We start from the raw sequence: 12,374 nt of genomic DNA on the forward strand, positions 1-12,374 counted from the left end.
TTCCTGCCTCAGGACCTTTGCACAGGTTGCTTCCTCCACCTGGAGCATTCTTCACATGTCCCCATGGCTCCTTCTCTCATCATCTTTAGGCCTTTTACTCAAATGTTCTGAGTGACACCGCCCTTGACTATCTTGTCTAAAAATCTTACCACGCCCACACTTCTCTCTTCCTTGCTTTCTGTTCCACCTTGTCATCATACACCACAGTGTATAATTTACTAGGCTATCTATGTATTGTCTGCCCTCCCCACAGTCCCACGAGCATCTCTGCTGCATTTACTGCAGGTTCCTCAGTGCCCAGTGCAGGGCTGGCTGCTGGTGGTGCTGAGTGAATCTCTGTTGAGTGGAGGAACTCCACACCTGGGTCCCTGAGTTCCAAGGACCCTATGTCCAGCCTGGGGTGGCTCAGAGGCTAGTTTTCATGGGCACTTGGGGGTGGGAAGTGTGTGGAAGTAGGCATAATCCAGTAAAGGCACCAAGTCAGTTTCAAACCTACTGAATAGGAACCACAGAAAAATATTACACCCTGACCGAGCATCTCCACGAGTCTCAGTGTGAACAACAAACTCTGGGGGAAGTCCCTGGTGGTCCAGTGGTTAGGACTCTGTGCTCTCACTACCGAGGCCTGGGTTCGATCCCTGGTCAGAGAACTAAGATCCTGCAAGCCACAGAGCATGGCCAAAAAATCCCCAAAAAACAAAAGAACAAACAAAAAAAGCAAAGTCCAGTACATTAAAAAAAAAAAATCATTCTACATGTTCTGTCTTCATGAAAAAAAAAAAAAGACAAACACAATAAAACACTGGCATGAAACGGAGTTCATAACTCATGAATGGGTCCGATGTACATACTGCCTGAGCTGAGTCAGAGGAACCCCAGAGGCGGCCGAGGGGTGGCTGGGGCCTGAGCCACCCACTGAGGGGTGCTCTGGGCAAGTCCCCTACCCTGACTGTGCCTGTCTCATCACTACAATGAGGAGGATTACAGTGCCTTCACTGTAGAACTGTCATGACATTTAAGTGAGTGAATGTACATAACAGGTATAGAAAATGCCTGACACGCAGTGTGACGTGAACCTGCAACATAAGAGCAGCTGCGATATCATTAATTAGTACATGACTGCCGCTGTCACCTCACCTGGCCGCTCCCCATATGTCAAACACCACTCTGAAGCAGGGTGAGCTGTCATCTCACATTCTGCCCGGGCGCTCATCTGGCCAGAAAGGCAAGGTGGGGGGCGGTGCTAGGGAGACAGAGGGGAAGGTGACCACCTGCGAGATGGACACCAAGTTTTGGGGGCTGCCTCCCCTGCGTTGCCACAAAGCCTCTGTGTCCTCTCGTTCCCCCTCAGTGGGAAGGTCTTCGTGAGGGGATGGGGCCGAGGCCCTCGGTGCAGCATCTGCCGTCTGGATGAGGTCCAGGTTTGGCCGGCCCCACAGCCAAGCTCCCTGGCAGTGGCTGCCTGCTGGTCCCCATGTCTGCCAGGAGCAAGGGGGATGGGATAATGCATGTGGGGAGGGAGATCAACTTTGGGGGTCTGCCCAGCTGATGTGCGTGCGCTTCAGTCATGTCTGACTCTTTGCAACCCCGTGGACTGGAGCCCGTCAGGCTCCTCTGTCTATGGGATTCTCCACGCAAGAATACTGGAGTGGGCTGCCACGCCTTCCTCCGGGGGGATCTTCCAGACTCAAGGGATTGAATCTGCATCTCTCATGTCTCCTGCACAGGCAGGCAGATTCTTTACCATTAGCGCCACCTGGGAAGCCCAGCTGATGACTGCCTCTTTTCTGGAAAGTCTTCCTTTGGGTCTTTTGGAAGTCTCCATCGTTTCTGCTGGCCTAGCTCCCTCTCCTTTTGCTGAGGAACTGCCTCTCGAGCACCGCCAGGTGGCTCTGACAGAACCATCAGTCATAGTGCCCTGCCTGCCCCGGGACCCAGGGTGGAGCATTTCTCTACCATCCCTGGTGACAGTGACTGGCCTGGGGCATGGGCTTGTGATCCGTGCAGAGCCAATCAGAGTCCTTCCCAGAGCTCCAGCAGGTAAGAATGTGGAGGAGAAAGTGTAAAGATGTAGAAGACTTGAGCAGCTGGTCTGTTTTCCCATGACATGGAGAGAGCTTGTTAGTCGCAGAAGAGAATGATAACCCACAACGCAAAAAGTGGCAGAGCCAGCTGGTGGAAGAGATAGGAAGACAGAGCTCTGGTGACGTCATTTGAGTGCCTGGATCCAGCTATGCCTGAAGCCAGTCCTACCCCTGGACTTGCAGTTTCATGAGCCAATGAATTCTACTCCTGGCTTAAAGTGGGCAGAAACTGGGACTTCCCTGGTGGTCCACTGGCTAAGACTCAGCCCTCCTAATGCTGGGGGCCTGGGTTTCATTCCTGGTTAGGGAATCAGATCCCACATGCTGTAACTAAGAGTTCGCATGCCACAAGTAAAGATCTCGCAAGCTGCAACGAGCCTGGCAGGCTCCTCTGTCTATAGGAGCCAAACTAATAAAAACAAACAAACAAAAAACCCCAGATAGAAGTAGATTATCTGCCATTTAAAACTTAGAGACCTAATCACATAGGGTGCCCCGAACAGGCCTCGTTCCTTAGCCACAGCTGACCTTTATTCCAGGGGAAGACTCGGACCAAGCCAGGACAAGGGGCTCCTCTATTCTGAATGGAAGGGGCAGGGCTGGGATGTTTTGAGCCCATCAACAGCAGTGCCTGCTCCTACGAGTCCTCAATTCCTGCCCTGCCTGAGACCTGCGGCCTTCATTCACCTTTCCACTCTGCAGGACACCTCACAATCCTGAAAGAATTGCCTACGGTTCTCCCTTTATTTTTTATGCTCACTACCTTCAACCTTTTGCAAATGTCAGAATCTGGGGCTCTGCGGTCAGACCCACTGGATTCTAATCTTGGCCACTGATTCAAACATGTCTCAGAGCCTTAGTCTTCTTGTCTGTAAAATGGGGAGACTAATGGGATGGCTCTTGTGAGGCTGTGGGAAGGATTGAAGAAGTTGGAGCAGGGGAAGCGCTTGCTCACAGAACCAGGCACCGATAAGGGCTCAGCGATATGAGTGGCTGTGACGTATGTCATAGTAACATGAGTGACGAGACCTACCTCTCGGGTCCGGAAGATGATCCTGTACTGGTACTGAGGCCCGTGGTCCTTGTGGTCCTCCAGCTTCTCTCGCTTGATGCTCACGGCCACTGGCCCCAGCTTCTCATCCACCCCGAAGTAATTGGCGTGCTCTGAGAAGGAAGAGCAAGGGAGTTCAGAGTCAGTTCTCTGGGAAGGAGGGGTGACGTCCCACGGCAGGCTTGCCGAGGGGACAGCCGGGGAAGGCTCTTGTGTGCCCTGTGGGGTCTTGATCACACAAAGCCTGGTCGCAGCCACACTCGATGGAGAGACCATGAGAGGTCAAGCCCATCTTACTGCACCTTCCTGCCAGTCACAGAAGTTTCCTGAGTCTCCATGCTCTCATCTAGGATAAAGTGGGCCCTAGTGCTACCGGATACCCGAAATTCATAAGAGGTGATGTGAGAGTGAATTGAAGCTACAAATAAAAAAAAGCTTAGTGTGGTGCCTGCCTTGTAATAAACTTAGCCTCTCATTGTGATTATCTCGTATTTGCAAATGTTCAGCAGCTTAGCTGCCAATTAGCCCTCGTGAAGCTGTTAAGATTCTAGTCTTAAAAAAAAAGTAAGATTGTAGTCTAAAGTGTCTTCTGCTTGGCTGAAATCTGGGCCCTGGACTCATCAGATGTGGCCCACGTCACTTGACAGCATTCTCATTAATATAATGGGATCAGGAAGGATGGATCCACATCTCACCATGACTGTGAGGATTAAATAGGTTAGTACGTGTGGAGCACAGAGCCAGGCACAGAGGGAGCAAGTGAGATGTGTTGGCTATTACTACCCTCAGGGCATGATGTTCATCACAGAACAGGACCATAATTCAAGTCCCTAAGCATCACCTGTATCTAGCCATGCTCCCATAGATGGAGGAAACTTCAACACTACTCTTTTTTTTTCCTTATGGTGACTGAGCTTTAACAAGTCATGGAGGAAGTCATTTGTTCTCTCTCCGAAATGACAGCTGTCTTTGCTTTTACAAAAAAAAAAGCTGCTGTCTTACAATCTTTCCAGGCAAACAGTTCTTCCTGTGTCTAACCCAAGTATCTCTTGCTTCTGGTGGCATGCCCACCAGCAGTCTGTCTCAGCTTCAGTTCATGAAGCCGGCATCTACACACTGCAAGAAATTTCTTCCCACTCCGGTGCTTTCCATGTTTAAAAGAGGGTTCCTAGTCTCATGAGATGCTCTTGGTGAATTAAAGGCTTATCTAAAGCTCAAATAACGTTAATTAATGGTCCCAATCAGAACAGCACCTGCAGTGGGTTAGACAATCTCCCCAACTGGTCAGAGAACAGAATAAATGTGCTCCACAGATATCAATCTATCCCCAAAACATTGGCAGGGGCTATTCTGCTCTCCACCAATGCATACCCAGTACCCTTGAGGTCCTAGAATAGACTAAGCACTCAATAGACACTGACCAATGACTAACATTTCTGAGCTTCCAGAGCTACAAAGAAATTATTTTTTGAAAGAAAACAGCTCCTTTTGAAAGCTCCATGATAAGTACTTACTACCTGCCTGATGAAGAACTGACTGTTTTGATGTACAGTCTTCTTTGATCCTTACCACAGTCCTTCTGTGTAGGTATTTCTATGTGTTAAATGAAAACAATGTGTTCTCTGCTGGTTAGGTAGAAAATTAATATAATATAAATGCAAAACCAGATTTTTCAAGTCCCCTCAGCAGAATATTCTGGCCACTAGGTTTATACATTTCAAACAGAGACCCTGCCAACCTCTCCCATGGGTTGTGGGTTTGTTCATGTCTTCCTGTAGCCGTATTAGTTTTTTATTTATATACCCCTCAACCAGGTTACCAGGTACACAACTATCAGAGTTTCTTGGTAAATTTTTAAAAAATCTACATGAAATGGTCCTTTTGGTTCTTCTAACAAATGCTGTTAGCCTTGAAGTCTGTTTCGTGTGATACTGATGTTGCCTCACCAGCTTTCTCTTGATTAGCACTGTCTGAACTTTTTTTTTTCATCCTTTAATTTCCAATCTCTGTGTCACTTTTTTTCTGGGCACATGATGCTGCTACAATCATCTCTGTTCCTCACACGAGGACAGAGAGTCCAAGGGGTAAAATGTGTCACGTAGCTAATAAGCTATGAAACATACATCCCAAGCCCAAGGCTTTCTGACTCCAACACTGGTGGAGCGCCAGAGACTGTACTCTAGACAGAGGGATGACCCAGAGGGATGACATTAGTTGCGTTTGACTAGGATACTGCTTTACAAAAAATTTTAAATTAGTTGCTGTGGAGTACTAGCTGCCTATTCATTACCTATTCTTCCCTTCTTCTTAAGAGAAACTCTCTGTTCTCGGAGGAAGCAAAGAGAGAGGCTATGTCTTACCAACATTTCCCAGCTTGCCTTGCAGACTGGAGTGGCCAATAAACAGAAGCAGTTGGCTAGGACTTCTGAGAATGCTCTTCTTAAAAGGGGCTGACTTAATAAAAAGGTAGGGGAGGGGTGCTGACTTGACAGGAAATCTGTTATTCTGTCTGAATCCTTTCCTCCTTCTCTTTGCCTGGAAACATGTATATGATGGCTGGAACTCAGGCAGCCATCAGGAGATCACTCTGAGGGCTTGGAGGCTAATGCACTAAGGCTGGCATTCCATTGATGCTGAGGAGTAACCATACCTGAGGTGCACATCTCTAGACTTTTTTATGCGGAGAAAAATAAATTATGTTGTTTAAGCCTGTTACTGGCAATTACAAGCAATTTTGAATTGACATAGGAGAATCCATATTCAAAAAATCTGAATTTCAGGAGAATCTAGAATTATCTAGATAATTATATTCTATAATTATCTAATTATAGAAAGGATGGAAACATTGGGTTTGTCTACACTTCCTGGATGACAACAGTGAATAGGAGTTCCCCTCTGCACAGCCCCTGCCTGGCCTGCCTCCCTCTATTGTCTCCTGCCTGGCCTCTCTGGCTGCCTGGATTTGCGATCTTTGCACAAATCGTCTGAGGATTGCCTCATCAGCATCAGTGAGTTTAACCATGTGTGATCCCCATGTTAACACCCTCCAAACATCAGCAGCTCCACCTTCCGAGGGGATCCAGAACCTGCCTGCTTCCTCTTCACTCCTGGGCTCCCATCCTAGACCTGCCCATCACCATCTCCGGCCTGGACTATTGCAGGAGACTCCTCCTGGGTCTCCCTGCTCCTCTGCCCCTACAGCTTCCTTCCCCAGAGGGAAGCTATTAACACCTGAGTCAGATCAAGGCCCTCTCCTGCTCAGAATCTTCCTGTGGCTCCATTTCACTCAGTGTAAAAGTGAAGAGTCCTCACTTTTGTGAGGATTTGGCTCACAAAATCCCATGTGATCTTGTCTCCTTTCACCCTCCATCACACACTCTGTCCCAGCAACACTGGCCTCCATCCTCTTCCCCCAATGTTCCAGGACTTTTGTACTTGTTTCCCGTGCTAGGAACAGCGTCTCCAATCTCCACAAGGTTCCCTCTCTCACCTTCTTCAGCCCAGTACTCAAAGAGGACCCACCTAGAAAGTCCTCCCTGACCATTCCTTATTGAAAACGCACCCCCCAATACTGACAGTTTCCCCACCTCTCTGTTTTACTTTTCTCTACTGCACTTCCCAACTCATGACCCCTTATATACTTTATATATTTATCTAGTATAATTGCTTGTCTTACCCCACTAAGACACTGTATTCTAGGAAGACAAGGTTTTTGCTTTAAGCTGGTCAATATTGTACACCTTGGCTCTAGAAAGTGCCTGACACGTAGTTGAACGCAGCACATACTTGCTGAACTAATGTCTACCTATTGTCTCCTACAGCTCAAAGTGTGAAGCATGTGTCATGAGGCGGGGCTCACTGCATCCCCCCAGTCCCTCTCTGTAGGTCTTGCCTCTTTCTGCATCCTCCCTGCCAGGGGCAGGACGCATACAGAGAATGAATGAGCAGTGAGCGTCTCAGAAACAAGCAGTTCTCCACCAACCCACCCGCCCGCCTGCCCGCCCCCCCACGTCACCTTTGCCCACGAAGTAGTCCTGGTAGTAGCGGGCGCCCAGGTCCACGTGCTCGATGCTGTACTGCCGCGGGCGACTCTGCGTCCTCTGCTGCTCCTTGGGCACCTCCAGCACCGAAATGCTGGCGTTGGTGCGGTAGGCGCTCAGGGTGGGCTCTGGCGGGCGGACCTCGCCGCTGCCCCCGCCTCCACCTGGGGAGCCGGCGGCCGCCCGCGAGAAGCTCACGTTGCGCTCGCACTCGCCACCGATCTCATTGCGGAAGTGCGGGCAGCTGAGTAGCAGGTCGTTGCTGGTGTCGTCGCCCAGGTCTTGCTCCAGGTTCTCCTTGCAGTTCAGGTCCTCCGTGCTGGTGAAGGCGGGGTCCAGGCCACCAAGGCTGTGGGCCCGCGATGCCGTCAGGGACGCCATGGCCGAGGCGGCCGAGGCCCCGGTGGTCGTGTTCCGCCGCTGGGCCGTGGACGCCCGGTTGGCCGCCGCCTCGTTGAGGTCGAACAGCATGCTCTGCACGTCGAAATGGGCGAAGCTCTTCTGGCAGACCCACGGTCGGCTGGCCTCCGGGGGGCTCCGGCCGTCCTCGGCCTCCCCGGAGCACCGGGCCGCTTCGCCGTCGGCTCTGCTGCTCCGCAGCTTCCGGAAGATGGACGAGTCCACCTGGTCCCCGCCGCCCAGGCCCCGCGCGGGCTTCTTACGGGCCTTCTCCTTCTCCTTCAGGGGCTGCAGCGGCAGCAGGCTGTCCTTGGCGGGCTGCCCGTTGCGGGCCTCCCCCTTGGCTGCGCCGCCGCCGCCCCCCGAGACGTGGGGACCGGGATCGGCCCGCAGGAGCTCGGTGAGGCTCGGCGTGCCCCGGGCCTCAGGCTGCTCGCTGCGGAACTCGTTGAGGATGTCGAAGAAGCTCTGCTCGGGCACGCCCTGCACGTCGATGGAGGACGTGCTTCCGTACTCGCGGAAGAGCGGCAGCGCCCCCGTGTGGCGGGCCGCCCGGGGCTCCGCAGTGTCCTCCACGTCGCACTCGCTGAGGGTGATCTCGCTGCTGCTGCGGTTCCGCAGCGGGAGGAAGGCCCGGCCGGGGGACCGGGGCCACCCATCCTGGAACTCCACATCCTTAGACCGCCTCCTGGCGAGTCGGTGCAAGGCTTTGGACCCTGAGGAAGCCGGGGTAGGGGTACCGGCGGGGGGCTGTCCGTTCTGTTGTACGCTCCTCATGGCATGGGCCGCCTTCGTGGCCTTCGTGCCATCTGCGTCCAGGGAGGGGCTGGGGTTGTTCTGTTCTCTCAGGGCCTCCCGCTTGGGCGGCCAGTCGGCCACCCGGGCGCGCACGCCCATCTTGGGCATGGCGGGGGTGGTGGGGCTGGGGCGGGTGGCGGCGCTGACCGTGCTCTCGCCCACGGGCTGGGGCACGCTGCCGTTCTGCACCCAGAATCCCAAGGGAGCGTAGTCCCCGGTGTGCGGCCCGGGCAGGACATCGGCCGCCCTGGCCCCGCAGGTGGCTGCCAGGTCCACACCATCACTGGGGATGGGCCGATAGGTGGTCATAGTCCACGGGCACTGGAGTGCTGCTGGCCCCTGAAAGCTGTAGACTAACTTTATGGGGTCCCCTGGCCCTCAGCCATTGTTCAGGGCCACCAGTCCTAGGATGAAGGCTGCTGGCCCCTGAAGCCTGACGGGAAGGTTGTGAGCCTGTGGAGTCCAATTCTCCACCATCGCTGTGGACAGCAGTGCCTGGACAACCTCTCGAGGCAGGCGCTGTCCCGGGGCCTCCAGACTTGAGTGGGTCAGCAGGGCAGAGGGAGCAGCAGTTATGTGTGAGGGCCGGCGGGCTGCAGGGGGGCCTTCCCTGCCATGCTGAAAAGGGAAAAAAGACGGAAGTGAGATGTGAGGTTACTGCTGCCACAGAATGACTTATTTTTTCAACTTTACTTGTTAAAAAACAAAAACAATTTTTATTATGGACATTGTCAAACGTACCCAGAAGCAGAGAGAAGAGCACGATGACCCACCCCACCAGCTTCAACACCATTAACTATTTCTCATTCCTTGCATCTGTTCCCCCACTCCTCCACGTTGTTTTTGACAGGACTGCTATTGTTCAGTCTCTCAATTGTGTCCGGCTCTTTGCGGCCCCATTGACTGTAGCCCGCCAGGCTCCTCTGTCCATGGTATTTCCCAGTCAACAATACTGGATTGGGTTGCCATTTGCTTCCAGGGGATCTTCCCAACCCAGGGATTGAACCTGAGTCTCCTGCATTGGCAGGTGAATTCTTTACCACTGAGCCACCAGGGAAGCCCTTTGACAGGATATTTTAGAGTAAATCCCAGACATCAGGCCATGTCACCTATAAATACTTTAGCTTGTATCTCTAGGTGATAAGGCCTTCAAAAAAAATAACCATGATACCTTTATCATAGGGGCTTCTCTGGTAGCTCAGATGGTAAAGAATCTGCCTTCAATGCAGGAGAACTGGGTTTGATCCCTGGGTTGGGAAGATCCCCTGGAGAAGGGAATGGCTACCCACTCCAATACTCTTGCCTGTGAAATCCAATAGACAGAGGAGCCTGGCAGGCTACAGTCCATAGGGCTGCAAAAGAGCTGTACATGACTGAGTGACTAACACTTTCACTTTTTCACTTTCATCTTTGTCACACCCATCTAGATACATAAGAATTCTTTAAGGTCAGGTAATACCCCAACAGAATTACATTTTCCCCCCATCGTCTCAGAACTGTCTTTTGAGAGGTGGTTTGCTCAAATCAGGATCCAAACAATATCTTTGCTCTGCTCTGGCAGATTATATTTCTCAGGTCTCTGCTAGTCTACACCTCCCCCTCCCCATCTTGATGATATTTACTTCTGGAAGGAATAGGGTCACTTGTCTCACAGAGTTTCCCACTTTCAGGATCCGCTGGCTATTCTCTGCAGTGTCCGAACATGTTCCCCTGTGCCCCCCGCCCCCCACCATGAGTCCTGTCTACTGGTGGCTGTATGCAGAGGCTGCACTGTTGTCTGTCTGTTCTCCAGTCCACCTGACCATTCACCCACCAGAAAGGAACTGAAAAAGATGGAGGAATCACCATGAGCACTGGTGGATTTTTTGGAGGGACTGTCTCTGGAAATCTACGTGATTACTAGATAGTCTGAGAGCCAGTAGATCAATTCCCATCACTACTTCACTGAGATCTCCCCAGTAGCTTCTAATTTATTAGAATAAAATCTAAATTGCTCCTGCTGGCTCACCAGTCCCACAGGACTGGCCAGTCTCTCTGATGCCTCTCCCTAGCCCTAAGATCCCATCACACTGGTCTTCTTGTCTGTTTTTCTAACACATCCAGCCCCATCCGGGATACATGGGGAATCCTTCTTCGGTTTTTCACCAGGCCGGTTCCCTCACTTGACATTCACTCTTTAATGAAGCCTTCCAAAACCACCCTCAAAGCTTTTCTCTGTCACCCTTTCTTCTTTCTCCTTGGCAGTTACCACTAACTGAAATTACTTTGCTCATTATCTGTTTACTGACCATCTCCACCACTATATGATCCGTTCCAGAATGGCAGGGGTGTCTCTGTTGTTCACTGATGTAGTCCCAGTTCCCAGAACGGTGTCTGGGACCCTCGTTCACTCTTTTAGTGTATGAATGAGTGAACAGAGAGCTTCTATCTAACTTGATGTGTATGTGCATCCTGACTTGCAGACCTCTGGGGAAGGGAAATTCATCCTTCTTCTGCCCGGCAACATAAAGTCCTCTGCAGGATCACTTCTGTTTGTCTCCACCTTGAGCTTCTGGAAGATGAAACCCTCAGTGGGGAAGGAAAGGGAAAGTGGATCACGGCCTGTGGCAAAACCTGCTGCTTGGCCCAGCAGCTGTGCCCTTTCTTCCTGCCAACTGAACTGACTCTCTACAGGCGGCAGAGTGCTGGGTCAGCATCTGACTCAAGGGGATCGCAGCTTTTCTGTCCCTGAGAATGTGGAGCTGGACACAGCCACTGTGGTCGGTGATTGTGCGTGCTTTCCGAGTGAGGAAGTTGAAGGCCTCCTGTGTGAGAGTGTGTGTGCTCACATGCACACACACGTGCAGGAAGCATTTCACAACTCCTGCCCAGAGGGATGGAGTTAGCTGGCAGAGAGGGAGTGAGCGGGAAGCATGAAGCAGATTCACGGAGCAAAACAGTGAGGAGAGCCTATGTGTGCTAAGTCACTCCAGTCGTGTCCGACTCTTGCACTCTGCAGTCCGCCAGGCTCCTCTGTACATGGAATTCTCCAGGCAAGACTACTAGAGTGGGTTGTCATGCCCTCCTCCAGGGGATCCTCCCAACCCAGGGATCGAGCCTGCATTGACTGGCGGGTTCTTTACCACTGCGCCACCTGGGAACCCTCCTAAGGGGAGCCTGTAACCTCTGAGAAAATGAGAACGAGGTGAGGGGAGAGGTGTGAGGTGGGGAGCAAAAGGGCACCCTCTTCTTGGTTCCTCAAGAGCACGAGTGCATTCCTGAAGAAGCTGCAGGGAGGTACACAGGGGAGGGGGTGGAGAAGGGGCGAGAAAGTGGGAACTCCCCAGGGCTGGGCTGGTTAAAGGAGATGGAGGCCAGGTGAAGCTGTGGTGACCTGGCCAGCAGAAGTGTCTTCTGAAGAGGCAGGTGGGCCTCTGCTCCTGCAACTGAGCCTTGCAGGAATGTGAATGCCTGATCATGGGGTTTTTCAAGGCAAACCGGAAGTCTGGAACTGTATGCAACATCTCCCAGTTTGAAAAAACAAAATCAGCAGCTATGACAGCAACAAATTAATATGCAGAGATGACCTCTAAAAGGATTTTCAAGAAACCGCTCATGGTGATTGCCTCTGGGGAGGGAAATTGGGTATCTTTTTCCTCCACTCCCAGCCCCCTCCCTCCCCTGCTTCCTGTATTTTCCTTAGTACTTATTTCTCTGATTTATCCGTCTTCCTCCCCAAAAGAATGTGAGCTACTATGTATCCCCATGCTCAGTCATGTCTGACTCTTTGTGACCCCATGGACTGTAGCCCACCAGGCTCCTCTGTCCATGGGATTTCCCAGGCAAGCATACTAGAGTGAATTGCCATTTCCTTCTCCAGGGGATCTTCCTGACCCAGAGATCGAACCCGCATCTCCTGCATTGGCAGGTGGATTCTTTACCACTGTGACACCTGGGAAGCCCGTGTATCACCAGGATCTGCGTTTTTGAAGAAGGGGTGGGAAGGAGCCTTATTTTTCCCTG

The 12,374-nt window shown here is 51.8% G+C and overlaps 1 protein-coding gene across 7 annotated transcripts in view; it reads right to left on the reverse strand.

Annotated features, from left to right (window-relative positions):
- The window catches only part of SIPA1L3 (signal induced proliferation associated 1 like 3), a 254,722-nt gene that overhangs the window by 99,128 nt on the left and 143,220 nt on the right, over positions 1-12,374 (reverse strand). For all 7 annotated transcript variants that reach the window (XM_043437890.1, XM_043437892.1, XM_043437895.1 and 4 more), the window contains 2 exons: positions 7,151-8,990; positions 3,118-3,248 (listed from right to left, as the gene is read on the reverse strand). In XM_043437890.1, the coding sequence (XP_043293825.1) occupies positions 3,118-3,248; positions 7,151-8,681 (1,662 nt within the window). In that variant the 5' untranslated portion in view covers positions 8,682-8,990. The remainder of the gene's footprint in view (positions 1-3,117; positions 3,249-7,150; positions 8,991-12,374) is intronic.

Source organism: Cervus canadensis, chromosome 18, assembly GCF_019320065.1.
Source record: "Cervus canadensis isolate Bull #8, Minnesota chromosome 18, ASM1932006v1, whole genome shotgun sequence".
Lineage (NCBI taxonomy): Eukaryota > Metazoa > Chordata > Mammalia > Artiodactyla > Cervidae > Cervus > Cervus canadensis.